Source organism: Melospiza melodia, chromosome 21 (assembly GCF_035770615.1).
Source record: "Melospiza melodia melodia isolate bMelMel2 chromosome 21, bMelMel2.pri, whole genome shotgun sequence".
NCBI lineage: Eukaryota > Metazoa > Chordata > Aves > Passeriformes > Passerellidae > Melospiza > Melospiza melodia.
This window is the reverse complement of record NC_086214.1, coordinates 14,511,083-14,533,939: the sequence shown is the minus strand read 5'-3', so window position 1 is coordinate 14,533,939 and position 22,857 is coordinate 14,511,083. Positions and strand designations below refer to the sequence as shown.

The 22,857-nt window shown below is 41.2% G+C and overlaps 1 protein-coding gene across 1 annotated transcript; it reads left to right on the top strand.

The window, feature by feature from the left end:
* The first annotated feature begins 3,943 nt into the window (after positions 1-3,943).
* Positions 3,944-22,156, top strand: SMTNL2 (smoothelin like 2). The gene is made up of 9 exons (XM_063174102.1): positions 3,944-4,501; positions 10,370-10,460; positions 11,154-11,396; positions 12,076-12,126; positions 13,603-13,678; positions 15,705-15,875; positions 16,442-16,559; positions 17,872-18,023; positions 19,724-22,156. Exons 1-9 carry the CDS (start codon positions 4,097-4,099, stop codon positions 19,848-19,850), a joined length of 1,434 nt encoding a protein of 477 aa, XP_063030172.1. The 5' UTR covers positions 3,944-4,096; the 3' UTR covers positions 19,851-22,156.
* The last annotated feature ends 701 nt before the right edge of the window (positions 22,157-22,857 follow it).

The window sequence follows — 22,857 nt, the reverse complement described above, 5'->3', positions numbered from 1 at the left end:
AGTCAGGCCTCTATCCAAACTGTGGGAATTTTACATGGTACATAGGAATGTCTTGGAGGCTTTAGGAAGGGTGGTTGAGGAGCTCATCAATCAGCATTATCAGACAGGAAAGCCATTACCAAGCCCTGGCCTGATAAATGGTCAAATATCACTGATGAATTCCATAACATAATGCAAAGTGAGATAGTGGAGTACCTAGCAGAAGATTACACAGGAGGAATGAGCAAAAACAGCCTGCTACTGATCTTTTGATATTCCTGAAAATCTCCAGATGCTCAGTAAAGGTGTTTCTTAGAATGAAGACTGTAATTAGCTGATTTGGGGACATTTTAGCTGGAGTTTTGTATGTCTTTTGGCAACTCCACTGGGGAAGTACCGCAGCCATGAAAACATGCAGCAGCACCCCAGCTGGACAATACTAGGGTGCTGTTGCCTTCCCATAGCGTTGGGCAATCCTACTCCTTTCAAATGCAAAACCCAATGATGAATTAATGCAATAGCAGGTTTTCATTCTCCTAATAAAAGATTTGCTTGTGAGACACTCAGCCCGAATCACTCCCACAGCGCACCAGATACCCGTAAGTCTTGTGGTTGCTTCTCATTTTTACCCACCTCTGTCCTGGTCTCAGAATTTCAAGTGGTGTCACCTCTTATCACATGGAGTGAGCTGAGTGCTCTGGAAAATAAATAATAAGCCACATTGTAAGATGCTGTGCTTGCTGAAGCAGGTGCTAAGGAGGAGATGTGAATAAGGAACTGGTTTCTGTGAAGTAACTGTAGAATTTTTCCACTTCTTCTGTAACAGAGCGCTTTTAGACAGGTGCTGACAAAAAATGTCCTCTTGCTGAGGCCTTCCCCTTGGCTGGCAGTCTTGTGTAAGCTGGAGCTAGCCCAGAGTATCAGGTTGCTTTATGCCGTGAAAAGCTAGAACTCTGATCTGGAAAGAATTGGAACTGCCCGTGGAACGCTGTCAGACACATGATCGCCCAGTGATTGCTAAGGAGAGGATGACCAGGTCTCAGATACCCGAGATCAGTATTGAGAAAACAAAGTTTGCAGCCATGGCAGCGACTGTTGTCTCTTAAATGTTACCCTTTACAGGGCTTGGCATCCTTAGGTGTAACGGAGACTGTTAGTCCTTCTTGTGGTGAGTGAACACGGCCAAAGGAGCTGCATACCTTCCACAAGTCAGGGAATGGCTGCTCCTATTGCTGCCTTTGGGTGCATGCGACTGCATGTAGGTCTGTGAACACGTGCCTCATGCATACGCTCCGATACCTTCTGCCACCGTGATTTCAATGTTACAATAACTCCTGGTACAAGTGAGAAGCTGCCTGTCAGTTATAAGAAACAACTGAGGCTTCTTGACTGTTAGCTTGCTTGGAGTGATTGTTATCTTTGGCTGTTTTCAGTAAGCTTTGCAAATTAGAACTAATGACTGAGATAAGTGACTAAGAACGTAACTCATGTTTTATATTTAGAAGGTTTATCCTTCCTCAGTGTCCTAGGGTGACGTTATGATGCTTGTATCCCCTAAAAAACTGTTGGTTCACATGCAGACAGGCTGTGAAATTTCATCTGAGCAGTGATTGTACCCATGCACTCAACTGACCCAATTTCAGAATGGGCTTTTGATATTTAAACTATCCAAAATCTTATGTCTAAGATACCTCTTTAAATCCTTGTTGCATAACTACCACGGCATTGCTTAGCTTTTAGATTAGTACGTTTCAGTAGGTTGTGTTTTCCCATGGTCTGAAATGAGTATGCTTTTAACACAAGTCTAGAAAGAACTTATCAGGTGAAGACTTCCCAGCTCGTGGTTTGGCTTCTGAATGCACACGGGTACACCCACCTACATTATACGTGCATTTGTCTTTGTTTGAAGACATGCAGGGAAGGAAACAGAGTTTGTTTTAATGAAATTACATGTTGCTGCTGTTCTAGGATAGTTTTCAGTTTTTTTCTAGCACTCCAGATTGATTCTAAAAAGTGATAACCACAGGTGCTTAGGGAACTATTGAAACACCATGAACAGAAATGCACCCATTGATCTTGGTCTTTGGCTTGTGGCTCAGACCTGAAAAGAGGTCCTTGACTGCCTGTACTTCAAAAGAAATCCTATTTTCCAATAGAGTTTTGCAGAAGAAGAAAAACCATCAGATATTGAGACAGAGAATCTAGTGTCATTTGGGCATCAAAATATTCTAAATCTCTCAGTTTAAGCTCTGAGAAACTGAGCATTATCTTTCCATCTTTGAATCACTGGTTTGGGCTTCACCTGTGCTATTTACATCCAATAACTGCTTTGAGAGGCTTTTGGAGAGTGACATATTCCCATGCTCTGTCCACCTGCAAAAGGTCCAAAGGAGAAGATTTCAAAAGGGAACAGAAAGGGGGGTGTGGTTTCAGACTGTTGAAGTATAAAGCTAATTCCTTTTTTGCAACAGGACAGAGAGACAGACAGAAAGTTGTACCTAATTTTTCTGTGAAATTAGGATGTACGTTAACTATTGGTACGTTCACCTGTACTGTAAATTGCTCTAAAAGCATGAATGAGAGGCAGTTTTAAGAACACTGGCAGTTTGCAATTACTCTATGGTTGCTGAGTCTCTGTAAACAGCCAAACAATTTTATTTGCTTAGCTCTGCTAGACCTAGCTGAGAATAGGTTGGAAATTTTCTTTCAAAACACCTTTTGTCAGAAAACTAAAATGTCTACTAGATAGTTGTTCTGTGAAAAAGTAGAAATTTTCTTTAGCAATTAAAAAAATTGTAAAAAATGGAAATATTTGCTAGAGAAGAGTATTTTCCAAAGAATTACACTATTAGTACCATTAGCTAATAGCTATGAGCTGTCAACAGTAATAACCACACACATGCACATATTGTTTTTCAATAAGGTTGCATATGCTAAGAAATTGCCTGTGAGCTAATGGTAATTGAATTCTGTTATCTGTTATTATTGTTTTAGGGTTTTACATATACTGACTGGCGCAGAATGCCAACTTTCCCTGCACATTCCAGATTTACAGGCTTAGCTACTTGCTGCTGCAAGTAGGCTACTATTGACAACTGTTAAATGGTACCAAAGAAGTTGTAGCCACCTGACATAAAGTGCTGTCATGTATAGGCTACCTGATGATGCAAATTTGCTTAAAATATTTCTCAGATACCCTTTTTCTGTGGGGCTTTTTTGTCTTGTGCTGCAGTAAAGAATATGCCTGAAAGGGTTGTGCATCGTGGCTCTGGTTAGCTGGATAGAAATGCGTCGCATCCACCATGCACCCAGACTGGATCTGCTGGACGACTTGACAGTTCAATACTAATGGCCATGGAATTGCAGCCTACTGTGGGAAACGTGTAAGTGTGAACATGCTGGTTACAAGTTTCTGCCCATGAAAGCGCAGAAATTTGGCAGTTTGTCTAAGGGTGCTTGTGCGTGCATTTCCGTCTCTATGCCCTCAAAGACCGTTCTCTCCTCCCCTCGCCTCCGTGTTTCCAGCTAAAGAGACAATCTGTGCATACTTTCACATCGTCATCGTCCAAGCAAGCCGGGAAAGACCTGGTACAAACCCCTCCTCCCCTCGTTCTGTCTCTCTCCGATTCCTTCCCGACCCCCATCTCCCGCTTCTTCCTTGCTCCACACCAGCGCTGCCGCCCGATTCGAGCCGTCTCGCTCCCGCGGCCCCGCCCGCAGCCCATCGCGGGCTAAAGGCCTCGGGCAGCTGAGAACGATCTCGTGGCCCCGCCCCTTCCCCTTGCTTGTTCCACCATTCCCTCCCGAAATTCCATCTCCCCCTTTGAAGGAGTGCACGCTGAGCGGAGCACACCGGACAGGCGCACGACCCGCACCATCCGCGCCGCTTCTGTGCGGCGGCTGCCCGGAGCGCGCCCCGCCGAGCCCCCGCGTCCCAGCAGAACGGGCCGTGCCCGGCGGCGCCGGGGGCCGGGCTTAGGGCTGGGCTAGGGGCCGCCGGGGGGCACGGGGAGGTCTCTAAGAGGTGGAGAGGCGACGGCGAAGAGGGAGACGGTCCGGCGTCTGCCGATAGCCGCTCCCGACCTTCCTGCGTCCCTGCCCACGTAGCCTGGACACCATGGCCGGCGAGAGCGAGGATTTGAACAGTCGAGAGGCGCAGACTGTCTGCGACGGCCTGGAACGCTACGAGGACACGCTGCGGGGCGCCGTCCGGGAGATACATGTGGACATCCAGCTGTTCAAGCAAGGAGTAGGCCGGCAGGTGGAGGAGGTGCTGCGCCTCGCCAGCCCCCTGGCACACGCTGTCTCTGAGCTGCAGCAGGAGAACCGGCGCCTCCGGGTACAGCTGGAGCGCCTGTCTCGGCAGGTGGAGGCCCTGGGCAGGTCGGCGGGGCTGTCGCAAGAGTGGGTGAACGAGGCGGCAGAGAGCCCCCACGTCGTGGGGCCCGGCTCGCCGGCGCAAGGCTCGGCCGACAGCGCCTTCTCCGGTCATGCCAAGCGAACGGTCGCTGGCCGGAGCCAAGTAAGCGGCCAGGGAGACATCAGGAGGGAGGGCCAAGGGCAAGCATGTAGGGATGCTTCACGGGTGTTGCCAGACTGCGTTGGCACGGGATAATGTTTAAGTACACGGGGTTCCTCTTTTGCCAGGGGTCAGTGGTATTTTGGGAGGTGCTCTGAGAGATGGTCTTGGCTGTGATACCATCTAGAGATCTACCTGATTATGGCCCTCTTTGGTCAGACTGGGATCTTGGTTAGAGTAGTAGCAATCTGTCGGTTCCCTGTGGTTAGAAATAAGAGGAGATGGGGCAGTCTAGGCTATCAATGTACGTGTGTACGCGAATATTTTTGTATCCTTTTTGGACTCGATTCTGGGGGATCTATGTGCCAACAGTGCTGTTTGCCAGTTGGAAAACTTGCAAAGGGGAATAGCTTAAGCATATAGCAGGCAGAGGTTTCCATAAGATAACATCCCACAGTGAGTCAGTTTTGCTGTCCAACCACTGTCCCTCACTGCTGCACTCGTCCCTGAGAGGTTGACACAAGCTTTCGTGGTGTCCATGACCTGAACTTGCACAAACGTAGTCATCCATCCCACTGATAAAACTTTCTGCAGTGTAATGGAGCACTGTAACTTGGTGCACAGAAATCCCAATAGTGGAAAGCTCATCTGGTACCGAGATGTTTTGTGTAATTCTTTTTCTGTGTCTGTCTCTGCGATAAGAATTGAGAGCTCCTGTGCCACCTTGGATGCCAGGAGAGCGCTACCAGTCAGTACACTGTGATTTGGTCACATAAAACTAAGGTACTAGAGACTTGGCTTTCACAGATGACAGGCTGTTTCATGTCCTCTGGGTTAAGCATGTCTTAAGGGGGTTTTAAAATTGTTGGAGCTTTAAAAATTGGGTCTGTGGTCTATCTAGGCTTGGGGTTAAAGAAGAAAAGCTTGGAAGTTACATTTACTAGAATTGGTGGGAATGAGCAGAGTCTGTATTGCATTCCAGCCCTCTTCATTCCTACTGACCTGTGAATGGGATCATTGGGCTTCCTACCTCTGGGCAAATGGAAAGGTAAAACTGTTATTTGATATATTCTAGCAATTGCTGCCTTTCCCCTATGTGACAAAGGTAAGCAGCATCCATACAACTTCCAGACAGCTTCCTTTTTGTTCTGCGGAGCTATCCACACTTGCTTGTATTGCAAGGAATTGAAATAAGATGAGTGATACAGAAGGGACAAGGGATTGTGGTCCCTCACTCCATCACCACTGTCTATGCTGTGGTGTCCACAGTCTGTGAAAGTCTTTCATCAATGTTACAGCCAATATCCAGCTTTAGGTATCGGTCTGCGTTAAAGCACAGTATGAGCTTTTGTTTGGATGGGAACCTTCCTGCTTTGCTTTGGGGGTTCAAGGAAGATCACTTAAGTGCTGATTGTTCTTCAGTGCCCTCCCAACAATTTAGGTTAGAGAAGTTCCCAAGTTAGCAGAGCTGACCGAAAGGGAATTTCACTACTGAGAAGTATGGGAGGTGCAACTACAGCTCTACGTGCCAAATTTGTGTAGTGAAAACATGAGTTTGTGGGTCAGGTTCTGATGTGGCTGCATGCAAATGATGAAAGACCAAGCCTTGGTTGCTGGGACAGTTGCTCAGATTTTCTGTAATCAACACTGTTCCTTCAGCTGATTTCAATTCTGGTTATATGACTGAAGCATTTGAAACAGAATACCATAAATGGCACTGTGTATGTTTACAGACACACAAGCACCTATAATAAAACTGGTGACGCTTCTAGTCTTAGGAAATACTTCTATAATGCGAGACACGAGAAGCAAATAACGCTGACCTGGAAATAGTAGCAAATCAAGATGTGCTCTCTTGCTCCTGAAAAGATTTATTGGCTGAGTTCCTTTTCACTGTGCGGTCGATGCCGCATTAATTGAATATCAGAGATTCTGAGCATATTTGGTATCTCAGCCATTATATTCTAATATTGCTAGATTATTTTTAATGATAATTTCATTTGGGAAAAAAATGAATCCAGGGAATTCCAAGCATAGTTCAGAAGCGAGGACACAAATCTCCTTTTAATTCTAATCTGGGCAATTTCTGCTATGATGTCCCTGAAAGCTGATATGGAGCAGTCTAAATGCTGGTTTTGGTGGAATTTTAAATGGATGTTAGCTGCTCCAATTTGGAGGTGAGTCTTTCTGTTATTTTGATACCAGACTTCAACTCAGCTCTCTTAACCACGCCAGAGTCTTGAGAGCTGCTTTCACAAAGGTGGAAAATAGGGGATATTTGAAGAGGTAGTTTCAAAGATCTGGATCCTGGAGCCATACCTGCGCTACTGAGCATTTACAAAGAAAGAGTTTTGATCTTTCTTTTGTTGGTCTGATTTTACATTTTGGCAAGAGCTTCATAACTTACGATATTTCCATAGTTTTTGTGATTAAGCATGATGCCTTTGTTAAGAGGGAGAACTAAAAGTATTTTAAGGGTGTCCCATTTTAAAACTGTCAGAAGAGTTTCTGTATAACTTGGACAGACAGCTGCAGAGAATCTTCCGGCAGTGGTCAAAGCCACAGAGAGATAGATAGCTGGCTATGACCACCTATGAAGGTCTAAACAAGTATTACTACCCATTGGGATCTCTCCCTGATGACCTGATGGCACCCGGCGCTTAGGCAGTCTGTAAGTAACTGCATAAGACATGACCTGGGGTCTATATAATGACCTAAGTATTTCCAGCAAAGATGGGCTGAGAGAGCTGGGGTTATTCAGCCCGGAGAAGAGAAGACTTCAGGGAAACCTCACTGTGGCCTTCAAATACTTTAGGGGGCTTACAAAAAGAGGGTGAGGCACTTGGTTTTGTACGGGCAGATAGCAACAGGACAAGGGGCAATGGTTTTAAAGTGGGCGGGTTTAGATTAGATGTTAGGAAGAAACCGTTCACTCGAAGGGTGGTGAAGCACAGGTTGCCCGGGAAAGTTGTGGATGCCTCACCCCTATCGGTCTTTGGGGCCAGGTTGGAAGGGCTCCTGAGCAACCTCATCTAATGCATGGAATCCATGTGCATGTCAAGGTGTTGAAACAAGATGATCTTTATGATCCCTTCCAATTCAAACCGTTCTATGGTTCTATAATGACAGGGAGATTACATGATTACTAGAGCATTACATACTCTGTTTCCAAACTATCTTAACTCCTCTGTTTGATAAAGGAAGTCTGTTGGTTTAACTTCTTCATTATTCTCTTATACTTCCAGAAGTGTCCTTTTGGAATGGTGACATTTCATGGTTGCCTTGATCCTTATCTAGATTTTTGTTGTTTGTTTTAACTCACTGTGGCATCCTGCTGAAGCTGCTAAGAGAGAATTGTTCCCTCCTATCCGTTTATATCCAGTACTCCTATTGTTCTTCTTCAGTGCAATAGCTTTTCTAATATGTTCATGGTGTTAATATGTTCATGGCTTTTTTTTCACGTAGCAGGGTCACTAACAGATAGAGAATACTTGTATTGTCTTGTGGACAATGGCTTTCTTGTAGTAGAATTAAGGGGTAAACATGGTACACTTCTTGCTGGTGTCTAGCTGGCTTGTTTCCATTTCCTCAAAATTTCATTGTTCCCAGTATCTGATATCTCAGTGATCTCAATATATGCAAGGAACAGAGTGTGGAACTTTGCCTCTGTGGCAGTCAGTGGCAATATTACTGTTCATCAAAGTGAAGCAACAATTTCACCTATCATATTTAAGAATGGGATGTACTTCTCCTACATAAACAGCATTTCTAGAACCAGTGATTTGTACTGTGACCCTTGTGGTAGTTGGTGGTTTTATGAATGACACTGAATGACTGAAATCTGTCATTTGAGTGAGAGCAATATCATATGTGTCTGTCATTCTTCTAGAATTTGACCTTGTTGCAGACAAAATCTTGAGGAGAAATAACAGACATGCACCTTAGAGGTTCAGCGAGGAAACAACAATTGTATTTCTTTTTTTTTTCCTAATCTTGTGAACTGGTGCTTATTTTTTCTGAATGCATTGAATTTTTACTACTGGCTTGCGATAAATGCAGCTTCCAGTTAAGGATCTCCAAAGTGTAACTTCTTTGCAGCAAAGGAGAAATTCCAGCAGCCCTATAACTATGGAAAGTATTATCACCCTCCTTACATGGAAACCTCTGACCTACACAGAGATTAGTTCTGCAAACCAGTTTTGGATAAGGCATCCAAAATATTAGTGTTAACTTTCTTTTCTTCATCAGTTCTTCATTGTGTTGTTGTCACATGAGTTGTACAAATGTGTACTTCTTATTATTAAGATCAGATATGTGTAGTTATCCCTCTGCTATTTATAATCTATATAACCAGCACTGACAGAAGTAGTATTGCTAAACACGAGTTTGTCAGAAGCTTGGCATCTCCACAGTGAATTCTGAAAGTACTTCAGTCTGACACTACTAAATGCACATCAGAATCTGATCTGAGATCCTCCCACTGTTCTGTCAGCACATGGGCCTTCTTCCCCATCCTCCAGCCTGGTATCAGTTTCTTCTTTGGCACTGTTAGCCAAACTGTAGCAGTCAGGTTTGCATGAAATAATGTAACGCAGCACTTGACATTGCATTAGAAAGCCAGTTCAGTGTGTAGAATGCTACCTGACCTTTGCAACAATCATGTAATTTGACGATTTTACTCACCCACACCTCCCCAGCTTATAAAAGTAGATTCATGTTTACAGCATACACAGGCATTCTTCACATTCAGGTCATAATGTGACATGAATGGCTAAACAGTTCTAACTGTGTATCATGGGTACATTATAGGGAGCTGCATTAGCTGTGCTTCACATTTCATTTCTGGATTTGGGCAGTAACTGTCGACTGGGATCTCAGTTGCACTAAATGCAGCAATAAAGGTTCTGAACCTCTGATTCTGCGTGGTTTCTATAATTAGTACTTGTTTAATTTGTAATTTTCTCAATCCTGGCAGCTAGTGATGACTGAGTTTATTCATGCACAGTACCTTTTTCAAAAGTTTCAAAATAGTGGGATTCTCCCAGAAATTAAAACATCTGGGTATAACTACACAACCAATGAACGTTTTTGTGGAATGTGTGTTGGGGAATTTCTCTCTACTACTTGTAGCTGCTGCTTCTTCTTGGAAACTTAACTGCCGTAATCATGTATCTGCGAAGCAGTTTCTTCTTCCTTTAGTTATGCAGCCAAAAATCACATAGTTCCTCATGATTTAACATGCCCCTTCACCCCCCAAAAAAACCCCATCCCCACCAGAAAAAAACGCAATCAAACAAACCCCTCAAAAACCCCCACAACCTCCTACTAAACCCACAAAAAAACTCCTGGCTGATTTTTCTGGAATTATATTGACAGCCATTACGAGAACAATTTATGCTTTTGCCAGAAAAAAAGCTATCCTTACAAACGCTGCAGATCATAAAATAGCTGTAGTGTCCTAGGATTGAATTGACTTTGTAATGCCTGTACAATATGTTTTTATACTGTATTTTCTTTCTGCAGCAAATAAAAAAAATGAACAGCATTATTCTATGCAATCTCAATCAATTTCTCCACTGTTACATCAAGTCTTCTGTTTATCACCATTGCAGTGGGTGCTGATACCTTTATCTAACAAAAGATAACACCTCCTAGGGTCCTTTAAGGACACACATGTGAAGACTGATTTAAGTTATGCATTGCCAATGCTTCATTCGCAGGCTCAGCTCCTGGGGTTAGGTAATTGTTCCTTTCTTATTTTGTGGCCTCTTGCATGAGGAAGACCTGTTCTTGGCAGGTGTTTCTGGATATTCTTCCCACTTTTGCTGCTGTTTGAAATTTAGCTGTCGTGTCTGTTTTCTTTTCTGACAGAGTGTAGACCTGGATGACCACCAGAAACCTGAGTTCAGAAGAGTTTTTAGTTCTTCCATCATTGAAAATGGGCATCGATCTTCATCATCAGGTAGGAACAGGGCATGAAATGAAGCAGCACCGCTTGTAAAATACCTGATCTTGGCAGTCATAGAGCAGGACTCACATTTTTGAAGGGTTAGAATCTTCTATAGTTTCTATGGATATTGTCCAGTGGCACCTGTACTTTATTTCATAATTAGGAGTTTAATTTCTAAACTTTGGCTTTACTGTTAAGCATGTACTACGGTGTTTCATAAATTGGAGGCTATTACACCTGCATTACCTTGAGACACGAGCGGTAAGACCTTCTGTGGTGGGTGCCGTTGTAGTCTTGTGTCCCAAAACATGTTGCAAGTCACCCATCTGCTTCTGTCATCCTTCAGTGGAGGAAGGAAAGAGTCATATACAGTGTTTCATAAAACCATGAACAAAAATGCTGCTTCCGTAACTGGGGCAGGAGATTGTGAGTGAGAGCTGCGCAGAGGAAGAGAAGCTTACCAAATGCAAATGCGAATATATTAATGATCTGAAGATATTGCTCCTGCTGAGGTTCACATAGAGTAAGTGTGATCACTGCAAGGGTCACTTGGGCTAGGGTTGTTTCTGCTATGTAGATGGTATAATGTTTCAAAGAGAAGTAAGTCCAATGACCTGTAAAATAAAGTTGTTGCATGAACATTCACTTGTAGCTTTGTTACAAACTGCAAACACATTTACTTCCTCTCTCCTATTTTTTATTCAGGTCAGGCAAAAGTCGCCCATGAACTGACCTGTTTTCAGATATCAGAATCTTCATCCCCCGAAGCCCATGCCCCTGCAGTCACCTTACAGATGCCCCACCTTCCCGTTACTGCAGTAACCAGGATACCTGAGAAGTTTTCAGGAGAGAGCATCTGTTCAGCAGGAACAACTAATACATCTTCTTGCCTGCTGGGACAGGGCAAGAGCGCAAATAAAATGGGAGTAAAATCTTCCAACCAGCCAGGTAAAAGAGAAAAATAACTTGCTGAAGCCGCATCCCGTTTCCTTTCTTCAACTGGTGCTATGAGTTTTGTCCTGTGACCTAGTGGCCATTATGAAACCTTGCTTCTATGGCTATTTATCCCATTGTGGGACATTCCATTTTGGAACTGTGGGTCCTAGCTGGAGCTTTCAGTTGTAATGTCACATCTGCAGAGAATTCTTGTGCCTAACGTAGTTGAGTTTTTAGTGAAGTGTATCTTACAGCACAGTTACTGAATTCAGTAAGTTACTGAATCTCTTAAACATGCCCAGCTGTTTTCATGAAATTTGTGGACATTTTTAAAGCTTTAGGACTGGAGGTCCTGGGTGAAGTTAGGCAGATATTTGGCCAGCAGGTTCTAATAGTCATTTGGAAGAAGGAATGACTGACAGCAGTCTGACACATATACATATGTCCGTGATTGCAGAATCTTAGTTATATTGAAACTGAGTTTAAAAAAAAAAATCACATGGAAGCCGTTCATCCTTGGCTGTGACACTTACAAATTGGACTATATATATATGAGTCAGAAATTACAGAAGGAGACTGGGATGGGATTGCTAGCAAGAGGTAGGGGTTATTTGCAGACGATTCTTTCAGTTTTTATCCTACTAAAACTAAAAATGTAGCAAACACTTCCTTTGTCTTTGTGCTGATACAGTGAAGGACTGGAATTCAATTACAGTGAGAACAATGGATTCATCTGCTACGGGTGAGTATTCCTATATGCATGCCCTTATGCAACAAAAATTGAGAGTGATTCTGGGCTCTTTGGGGGGATCTGAGCATGTACTTCTGACTTGTAGGTACACGGTAATACTAACATTGCTAACAAGTATATGTATACAGACTCATAGAATCACAAACACTTGTTCTACTCCATCAGATTCTCAATCAGTTCAAAGTGAGGGGTACTTACCCTTACTTTCACAGTGATGTACGTGTGTACCGTTAGGCAATCTCTGCAGTGGAAACCATAGGTGCCAGAAAAGTGAGGCAGGCAGCTTGAGCAGTGAAGATTTCAGCTGATCAAGTGAAAACTGTGACTGCACACAAGGCAGTTGGAAAGTGGCGTGCCCACCCTCGTATGCTGAAGCAAATTACTTTGAGCTTTCTGATTTCAGTTGAAATAGATGAGTTGATCTCTCTCCAAAAGTACCTGTGATTGCTGTCACCAAGTTGTTACTCTCTGCACAATGTACTGACATTTCACAGTGGTCTCAAGTGTCGGTCTATTTAGCAAAATATGTAGCTCTTCTGGAATAAGGATTACATTCCTCCTCATCTGAAAACATCTGAGATTGGCATAAGTATAAGGCAATTGTAAGTGGTCACAAATTTGTCACACCTGTATGCTGGCATCCTGGCATCTACCAGTGTGTTTTACATGAGAAGTGTAGTTGATCTGGATCACTTCTATAAGAAGAGGGAAGAATTCTGCATTTTCAGAGAGTAAGACAGTGATCAGGTTGGACTGCTTCTAAGATGGCAGTCCTTCGTGTATAGAAGGAGCTTTCAAGAAATTGGCTGCTGGTTTATGCAACAAGTTTTGGCTTTGGTATGTTAAAAATGGGCAAGACACTCCACTGTTTTGCAATTATAGAGCATAGCTGGAGTCCAAAGCTGAGCCCTAAGAGGCAAAGCACATAAGGTAGAACCTCAGAGGTGGAGGGAGGAAGAGGCAAAGTTGATTTTAAGCCACATTTGCAACTTCGAGTCTGTTCTACTTTACAAACTAAAATGTCTTCCTGGTAGAAATGAGATCATTTAAATTATGTACTCATCAACATACTCAATTACATTAAACTCCCCAGGGCTTGTCTGCTAGAATGACTTTTGCAAGCACCACTTTTTCCTTTAACTGAAATGTCAGTGGCAGTGTGCCCTGCTCTGAGGGCCCGAAGTGATCTCACCTTCCAAATGCAGTTTTATCAAAGGCGTCCTCTTGGAGTCCTTCCTGGTATGCCTATACTATCCTCGCTGCAGTTTTACAGAGGAATTGAACTGCTGGGGAAAATCCTTCCCCAGCCTGTTAGCTCAAATGGAAGTCAGAGGCCTGCAGCTTTACAGTGTGGTGAGTAAAAATCAATGCGTATCTATCCGCCAGGAAAGCACATGAGGAAATTTTCTATTTGAAAGCACATGAGGAAAGTTTCTGCACTAATGCATCTTTTCTGTTTTTACATAGAGAATGCTACTTCTGTCACCAAGCCTGTGTCAACTGTGAACTACGGGCTGCATAGTGGAGCCAAAACTGGTGAAAGGTATGCATTTTTCATGACATTTTGTTAGGCCATTGTGGTCAATGTAGTCGCAAGGGACAGGTGTTCTGCTGACTTGGAAAACAGGTGAGTCCCAGATGCTGTTTTAAGCACTGGATGTATAATTGTACATTAATCTACTTGCCCCATAATCTCTTACATTAACATAGGTAGTTCATTTAATGTATGTATGTACATACATTAAATTACATTAATGTATGTAATGTATGTGCTATGCCCATCAACATGTAAATGGGCATATTCCTCTTAACCACACTTCTACTTTCAGCGAATAACCAATCGATGTCAATGACTACTGGAATAATCACACTATCTGTACTAAAACCATCCTAGTGATGTACTGTACAGAGTAGTTTTCATTCGACACAGCAGTGCTTATATACATACCCTGAATGTTCTCAGGTGAAACATACCAGGTTATTTATTGATTGTACTTCTCACAGGAAATCAGCAACTTGCTGTACACATCATGCTATATGTCTAGTTTGGGGATCACTCATTCTCCCTGCATGACTTGCTCTTTTGTGCCTCTGATTCCTATATCAGGGCCATATCCTGGTTAATCCTCACACCATTCTTTCCACGAGGCATCTGGTAGGCTGTACATGAACATCACACCTGTGATTACAGCTTTGGATAGCCTTAGCACGTTTGGCTCCTTTTTTGGTGGGGAGTGCTTCTTCAGGCTGTCCCACCAGTGCACCAAAGAACTAATGAGACACTCGTGCTATATTTTAAGTGTGTTAAAGGCTGTGAGCTTTCCTCTGGGCTAAGTGGAACAGAGATGAGAAGGGACAAAATTTTACAGAGCACTTTCAAGTAGACCTAACTGTGGATTTACACTTTGTTTTAGTCTTATTCAGTAAGATTATCAGTGCTTGATAGTGGTGGATTTTTGTTAGGAGGAGGAAGTTGTCAGATCCTTTGAAAACAGTTTTAAATATACTAATCTGTGTTGAAATTAGTACTTTATTTTTGGAAACCAACATATAATTACCAGCAAATATCCTTAGTTTGGCTAGCCTTTAATTTGTAGATAAATGCCTTCCTGAGGAGTACTACACACTCTTTATTAACTCAAGTTGCAGTTGCTTAGTAGAGGATTACATGTTATCACAATTATTCCTGGCATATACAGACATGCTTAGCATGCAAAATATCCATCAATAAAAGAATTGGAGAGAAGAAAGTTTAAATCTCTTAAATTAGGCTTGTATCTGTATTGAAAACAATCCCAAATTAGGTATTACATTTCCTCCCAGGTAGTTCCAACATCAGCACTTCAGTATTTGAGTCATGATACAGTGAGCACCCCAGAAACCTTGGTGTCATACCCGACCTCCATCTGTAAGAGAAATTAACGTGTGACACTGATGTCGTTGTTCTTTGCCTGTTTCCCCATCTCTGCGATATGGAGTAATTCCAAATGCAATGTTTGGCTTGCTTCATTAATGCCAATGAAGCAGTATATGGCTCAAACAAACACAAATTAGAATATATTTCTCAATCACATATACAGCTTGCAGTCAGTAAAGCAACACTGTCAGAAGGTCAGAATTCTGTGTGCTACAAGTAAAAATTTCAAAAGTACTTCCAGATTTATTCTTCAAGTTTCATTTTAAAAATGTCACAGCCTCCAAGAACCCTGAAGTTGGAAACTGATGGGATTTAGTGCTCGTGTGTGGCCACAACTTTTTTGTCTTCTTTTTTTTCTTGAAGGTTTGTAATTGTTGTTCTGCTCAATGCTGCAAAGTGCTTGTGGCTTGCCCAGCTGTGTCTTATTTGTAACAGTACCTCAGGTGCTTCAATACTTATGTGCTGTTGTGTCTTAATAATAATTTTACTTTTATTAACATTGCTTTTGATGCAGGTCCTTTTCATGCAGGTCCTCTTGAAATGGATCTTTTGGAAGGTTTAGAGACAACAGTTGAACCTTTATGCTTGCTCTTGTCACTGCAGAGAGTTACTCTTTCATTTACCACTTACTTTTCACGTTATGTTTCTCCAGTGCCGTTGACAGTTGCTGTGAGGTGACCCCCAGCTCTCACTCACCTCCCCCTACTGTGCATCGCCCGGTTGAAAGGAGGCGAGAATTGGTGCGGTCTCAGACGCTCCCGCGGACTTCAGAAACGCAGGCCAGGAAAGCGCTTTTTGAAAAACTTGAACGCGATGATGCAAAGTACGTCTCAGTCCTTGTCCCCAGAATGGTTTGTTAATGGAAAACTAATTTGTTGGTTATTACCAGCAGAGTACAGCTGGGTGGGAGAACTCTCTCTGTGTAGGATTTGGAGCTTAGCGACAATATGAGGCCCCTAAAGTTTCACTGACTCCACAGACCAAGCCTTGGAAATTCACAGCCACAGAATCCTCTGACTTTGGAGTTGTTCAGCTGCAGCAGCAGGTTCCCTTTTATCAGGGAAGAGTTCTGTGAAAGCTGCCTTCTCCATCATTATAGGAGACTGCAAATATAGTGACTTTCTGTTGCCATTCATTAAGGATCAAAATATATACACTTCTTGATGGGAGTATGATTTAAAGAAAAGAGGAATTGGAATTGGAATTCTGGCTTTCGTTTAATAAAACTAAGTTCTTCTTGCAGGACCAACAAGTCGAGGTTTCAGCAACATGTTTCTCAAATATCACCTGGACAAGGGCTGACCTGAGCAAAGCTGTATAGATGTTCCTGACAAATAGGTTTAAGTTTTTCTAGAATATAATTTAATCTGGTCTCTGTTAATTTTCCAGAGGAAAAGGAGAATCCAGAGCTAAGCTGAAGAGGTCGCTGAGTTTTGGGGTTGCCAGCGCTAGCAGCATTAAACAAATTCTGTTAGACTGGTGTCGCTCAAAAACCATAGGATACAAGGTAAAGAAATGGTAGTATTTTCATCTCTCTCTTTTTTGTTTCAAGAGAATTTGCCAAATTCCGTGCTCAAAGGGTGAATGTAAAATATGCTAGAGAATTAGTTAACTTCCTCAAAGTCATTAATTTTTGTGTGGGTAACATGAATATGGTTTGTGTAGGCAGCAATTCAAGACTGTCAGTGATTGCATGAATGAGATTCTGTATGTATATTAAAGCAATGCATTATTGTTTTTCTAAAAGCCAACCTTTTTGTGCTTATGGATAAAAATTTCAGTATAAACTCAGACTTTTTTTTCTTAGTTGCAGGCTGTAATTTTTTATTCACATTATACATGACAATTTCTGAATACATGGAGACTATGGCCGTTTTGCTACATGCACACCCAAGTACTCTCTTAGTATTCGACAAATAAATTTGTAATAAATGGTTGAGTTGCAATCATACTTTGAGTAAATTTTTATGAGGTAGCATCCGTGTCACTATAGGAATACAGCAGTTGAGATTTTACTTGTTTTACCTGGCCTTAAACTGCAACTGTCAAAGAAATACAGAATTTTTTTCCTAGGGATTTTTTGCATGTGTTTTGTATGTTTTTCAACATTACTAAATGCGCATAATTATTGCTAAACTGTAGATTATAGTATAAATAAGCAGAACTAATTAAAATTATGGTTAATTGCTTATCAGAAAAGCTGGGACTTGAATTTTATATGATGAGAAAGCAGCACGAAACAAATATGTTTCTTTTCACTGTGGCATTTGAAAGTAACAATAAGAATCTGTCTTGAGAATCAGGTTGTGCAGTAGGTATGATTTTTCTTATGTTTCTACCTATCTATGTGTAAACAGATACTGAATTGGGCAAAGCCAGCAAGCATAGTCTTTATCTAGGGTTATTCACAAAATGAACTGTTCTTCAATTTTAAATCCTCCATAGGGTGATTATGGTTATATATAAGCAGTGTCCTTGATTTCCGCAGATACTGAGCAGGTGCATCTGGCCTTCTCCAGTGCTCACTGATGTTGATGAGATTCTTCACAGTATTTTCAGTGGGCTTTGGATCAGGGACCTTGACTATGTGTCTACTTTGCATCTGGCTATTTCAGGCAAAGAGCTTTTATTGCTTTTTAGTGCCATTTTTTTCCCAGAATGTCAACAATGAAATGGACATACAAAGGTAGGAAGAAGAAAATAAAGCCTGTGCTCTTGCTGGTGGGAAAGAGTGATAAAAAACTGCATTGAACAAAAGCAGCTGCTCTTATTTGTTCCCCTGTGCTGCATTAACATGTGTATTTTTTTCATCATGACAGCACATTGATCTGCAGAACTTCTCCTCAAGCTGGAATGATGGGATGGCGTTCTGCGCTCTTGTGCATTCTTTCTTTCCTGAAGCTTTTGATTATAATAAGCTTGACCCAGCTAACCGCAAGCAGAACTTTGAGCTGGCCTTCACAACGGCTGAGTGAGTACATTAGCGCTCTGGGAAGTGCTTCCAGTTCAAGTCTAATGCACCAGAGCAGCAGTGAAGAGTTTCATTATTATTCTTTTTGACTCTCTGTTGATGCCTTGGGAGGCTACCTAGAACAGAGGCTAGACAGTGTCAAAGGAATAAAGTAGGTATTTAATATAAAAAGACCTTCAAAGGATACACCTTGGACAGTCCAAGAGCCTGGCCAAGGCTACATCCAGGATGGATGACAGATCACACATTTTCACACTTTTGTAAGTTTTGGTCCATTTACATATTGGGGGTTAATTGTCCAATTACACCTTCAGATTATGAAGCCCCATCCTCCCAGATTGCTCTGCAGAGAGAATGCATAGAACGTGTGAGACTTCATCTCTAACTGTACCTTGTTTTGCTTGAAAAAGAACAAAGGTTGAATTCAGTGTAAGTACAGATCAAGACTGAGAGCTTCTCAGTATCTCAACCAGGTAACTGCATTTCTGAAAACAGGCAGAGCTAATACCCTCAGTCACATTATCCAGATTCTTTTTTATGCTGTATAGCAGCTAGTTAAATGCTAACTAATTTGTTAAAGTCATTATGAATGTGAACCTGCCAGTCAGAAATAGTAACATTTTTGAGCTGGTATCAATGGGATTCTTAGGGTAAGACCTCTCCATGTGGTATGCAGCTGGGTTTGGTACACTTTTTCCAAATGGTAACAGGCGGTACGAACACATGGCTAATGAGGTACTGGATTTGCCATTGCCCATTCAGAAAAAACCTTTCACATTTCCTGACATAATGTTGTTTCTCCTTATTACAGCCTCTAGCAAAGGAATTAATTTGGGAAATACAAGTATTTTTTTAAGTACACATATATGTATATATAAAAAAATTTTGTTGCTTGTCAGTGAGTTGAAGGAGATTCTGTGATACATTTAGGTGATCTCCAAAAAACTATCTACAACTCTCAAAAGAAAGCTCTAGTGTTCTTCTACCTCAGTTTATATAAACAGTAAGTTCAGGGGAGAACAAAAGACACCATAAACACAACACTAAGAAACATTACGTGAGAGAAAATTACATAAACTATTCGTAGCTATGATTGCCTTTAAACTGATTTATTTGAGTGTCAGTAAAGGCTATTTTCTCAGCTATTGCTGTTCACCCCAGTACTAGCTATGCTGATACAATTGATCCCTGCTCTTTTGATTTTTCATCTTAAGCCTCTGCAGATCTGTTCCTTTCTGCTGATCCAGATCACTCACATCTTGACGAAATGGGTGTGGTGGAGAACAAACAATTCACAGCCACATAGGCCTTCATCAGCACATCTCATCTCCTCCTGAGTTTTTCCATTCTTTTGGAACTCCCTATATATTAACCAAGAACTGAGACATGGGCAGAGTAGTGTGAGATTGGGTTACATGCTACAGATATAAGGAATGTGAATCATAGTGAAAAAAGCACCACCCCTCCAGGGCTTTAGATCAGATCCCACTATAAAGCAAGAGACAGAAAGAACAGGAATATTCTGTTGTCAGAAAAATAACAATGTCCAGCCCGACCCTGCTCAATTCATTGTGAAATGAAATGCTGCCAATAAACCTCAGGATTTCTTAAATGTTTCAATTATACTCAGAGCATCAAATGAATCCTGGAAGCAGTTATGTAACTCTTGATTTGTTGTATGTGTTTTATTGTTAATACAGGAAAATGGCTCACTGTGACCGTCTGATAGAAGTGGAAGACATGATGGTGATGGGTCACAAGCCAGATCCCATGTGCGTCTTCACCTATGTCCAGTCTCTGTACAGTCATCTACGATGTTTTGAATAAAACCATCAACACCTCTCCAGCCAGAAGGGTCAAGTACAGTATACTAACAGGAAGACTGACATTTTGCAAATGGAACACAGTATTATTTCTTGCTTTGTACTATCCCTTTGCTTACATTCAGCTGTGTAGCTGGCTGGCTGAAGTATTGCTGAGCACTGCCCTGAAGTGTTGATCACATCACTGTGTCAGTAATACGGAAATAGGTTTGACAAAGACAAAAAGACATTGGCAAAAGCAAATATTGTGATTTCAGTGCTAGTAGTAGATTGGATTTTTAGGATTTTTATGTTTAAAGATCACAGGAAGCAAATGTACTTCTCCTGTCTGTAAGGTTAGGGACAATTTTATGCAGTGATTCTGCTATGAAGGTGTTCCATCTTAAAATGCAGGTAAAACTCCAGAAGACAGCACCTTCAGTTTCACTTCTCTGTTAAACACAGTATAAAAGAAATGGCAGATGGACAAGGAAAATTCCGTTTAGCAAATAATGACCTAGAGTACTCAACCATTAGAGCAATCATGCCTCTCCTCCAACCCTACCCCTCTACTCTAGCATACACACAGAGAGATCAAACAGGCATTGTTTTGTTCTCTTAAATCATAAAGAGAGCATAACCTCTTGTCTGATGAATGTGGTGACAGATAACTATGTTACATAATGGCATTTGTCTGTAATGGTCAAATCTAATAGTATTTGCTGAGAGGGTTGCTAATGCCTCTACTGGCAGTCCTGGATTGATTTCTTGATCAGACTACTAGCAAGAGCTGGGACTCCTCTTTGTCTGAGATCGTGTGCTTGCATGGTTTAGGATTGCAGGAAAGGTAGGAGCTAGCAAGGTACAAAATCTTTTGAACAGTTGTAATAGAAACAAGCCTGTAATGTCCTTTTACCTGGACTCGGGGGAGAGCAGCTGTTCAGTGTGGACAAGAGTGAACTCTTTTCAGTACAGATGCTGATTCTGAGGCAAATGAACAATACACAAAAATATATATGGAAAGATGTGGGAGTTTTGAAATAGTTTCAAAATTATTTGCACTAGTTTCAGTTTTCAGTTAAATTACTATCAAAACCACAGTACAGTTAGATTATTCCAGATTTACTGGACTAAAAAAATGCCTTCTAAAATTATTTCTTCCCTAAGAACAGGCTCATAGAAAGAAAAAAACTGAAAGCCACAAATTGTCTGCTCATGCTAGAGAATATTTTTTAACCCGCCCTTGTGCTTTTTGTAGATATTTAGAAGGATTAATTTGGTTCTACATTGATGTGTAGATATTTAGAAAGATTAATTTGGTTCTGTATTGATGAACATTTATAATAAAATATGTCAAGCATTCTTCAGATTTATTGCATCTTTTTAGAATGATGTGACAGCCAAGTAAAATCAGTGAAAACACAGACCTTTTACTTAAAAGATTTTTGTTCCAGTCATGATTCTGTGTGCTCTGAATTTCAGTTAAAAAAGTACATAAGTTCAACTGCATTTGAAATACGATTTTACTTCAGTCTCCCTTTCTAGTCTAGTTTACTTAAAAACCATGAATGAAGCAACCGCTTTGTTAGCATATAAATGCCATTGCCTTCAGTTCTTTACTTTGTCTTGAATGATTATAATTCTGATGAGTAAGTGTGTGCCTATAGCTCTACCAAATGCACTGTAAAGATAAACACATTGTAGTTGTGTTTTGAAAGAGTTTTGTTTAAGCATGTGGAGAAATCTGTCCAAAACTGGCATATACAACACACCTATTTACATTCGTACAGTAGAATACTTTTTAGTGAGTCTATCATAATTACCACAAGAGGGGCAATACTGGCTTAATACATCGCATTCCTTCACAGTCCGAGGTCATAGATGATTTTACTGTATGATGTGAGTGCTGAAGATGCAGGTAAGTGCTTGGCCAATTTAGGCCTAATAGCATATAATTATATAAAGGAACTTTTGGACTGTAAAATTATTGCTAATTCAGCAGGGTGAATCTACATACTTTCTGTAATTTAGCTTGTTTTTGCAGCTATCCACAAGGTATTTGTACAGGTTTTCTAAAGTCTTCCCACTTCAGAGAGGTGATTGTAAAGATATCTGGGACTTAACAGCCACCTGCTTGCAGGATAGTTGAAGACTGTAAGCTGAGTTGATCTATTGATGGTTTGTGTGTAAGGGTTTAGGGAGATTGTGCTATGACATACTTCTAGAAAAACTTACAGCTTTGTGCATTAAGAGATCTGCTCTATATGAATAACCTCAACTATTTGATTGTATGATTAAATTGAAATTAAAGTATATAATGTATGCCCCCAATTGATTTTTCAGTATTTTTATTTTTTTTAAATGCAGAGCATGTGTGTTTGTGTATATGACAGTGTGTTTAACATGAATGATAAAAGAACAATCTATTAAGTTGGTGTAGTACATATTTTACTCAAATGGACCATTTCTTAACTTTTCTAATGTTTCTGTATAACATGTAAAAGTATATCTATGGCTGTTTATTGTCAACCTGATCCTACTTTTAAAGGCTAAATCAGTTTGTTCTGTGCAATATTTTCAAGATAATGTCAGCAGAGACATCATCTACTTTTTAAGACTATTCTGAAAGGCTGCTGATGAGCCTTCTGGAGGCTGAACAGTCCTAGCCCTCTCAGCCTTTCTTCATGGATTATTTTGGACTCTAGTGGAACACCACTGTTCAGACCTATTACGTTAATCTGCTTTAGGATTTCAGCAACACTGAAAGAAAGTAGTTGATGATGCTGCAGTGTGAGCTCAACCTAGAGAACTCTCCTACTTCAACACAGTGGCAGCAGTTCTGCTGATTGATTCTATGACGAATAAGACTATTTATGTTATTTTTCATGCACCCAACAAGGAATATGGCAACATACTTAATTTAGATCTAGTCTCATTAATGCTGGCTGGTTAGACTCCTCCACAGAAAACGTGAGACGTTTCCTGACTGAGGACTTGGCCATTTCACAAATAGTGACCCTATTTTCTACATC

Excerpts from the sequence above, each read along its gene's own strand:
- SMTNL2 (XM_063174102.1), top strand. The coding sequence starts at position 4,097 with ATGGCCGGCGAGAGCGAGGATTTGAACAGTCGAGAGGCGCAGACTGTC. Across the intron at positions 4,502-10,369 it reads CGGTCGCTGGCCGGAGCCAA|AGTGTAGACCTGGATGACCA; the intron begins GTAAGCGGCCAG and ends CTTTTCTGACAG. Across the intron at positions 15,876-16,441 it reads CTTGAACGCGATGATGCAAA|AGGAAAAGGAGAATCCAGAG; the intron begins GTACGTCTCAGT and ends TTAATTTTCCAG.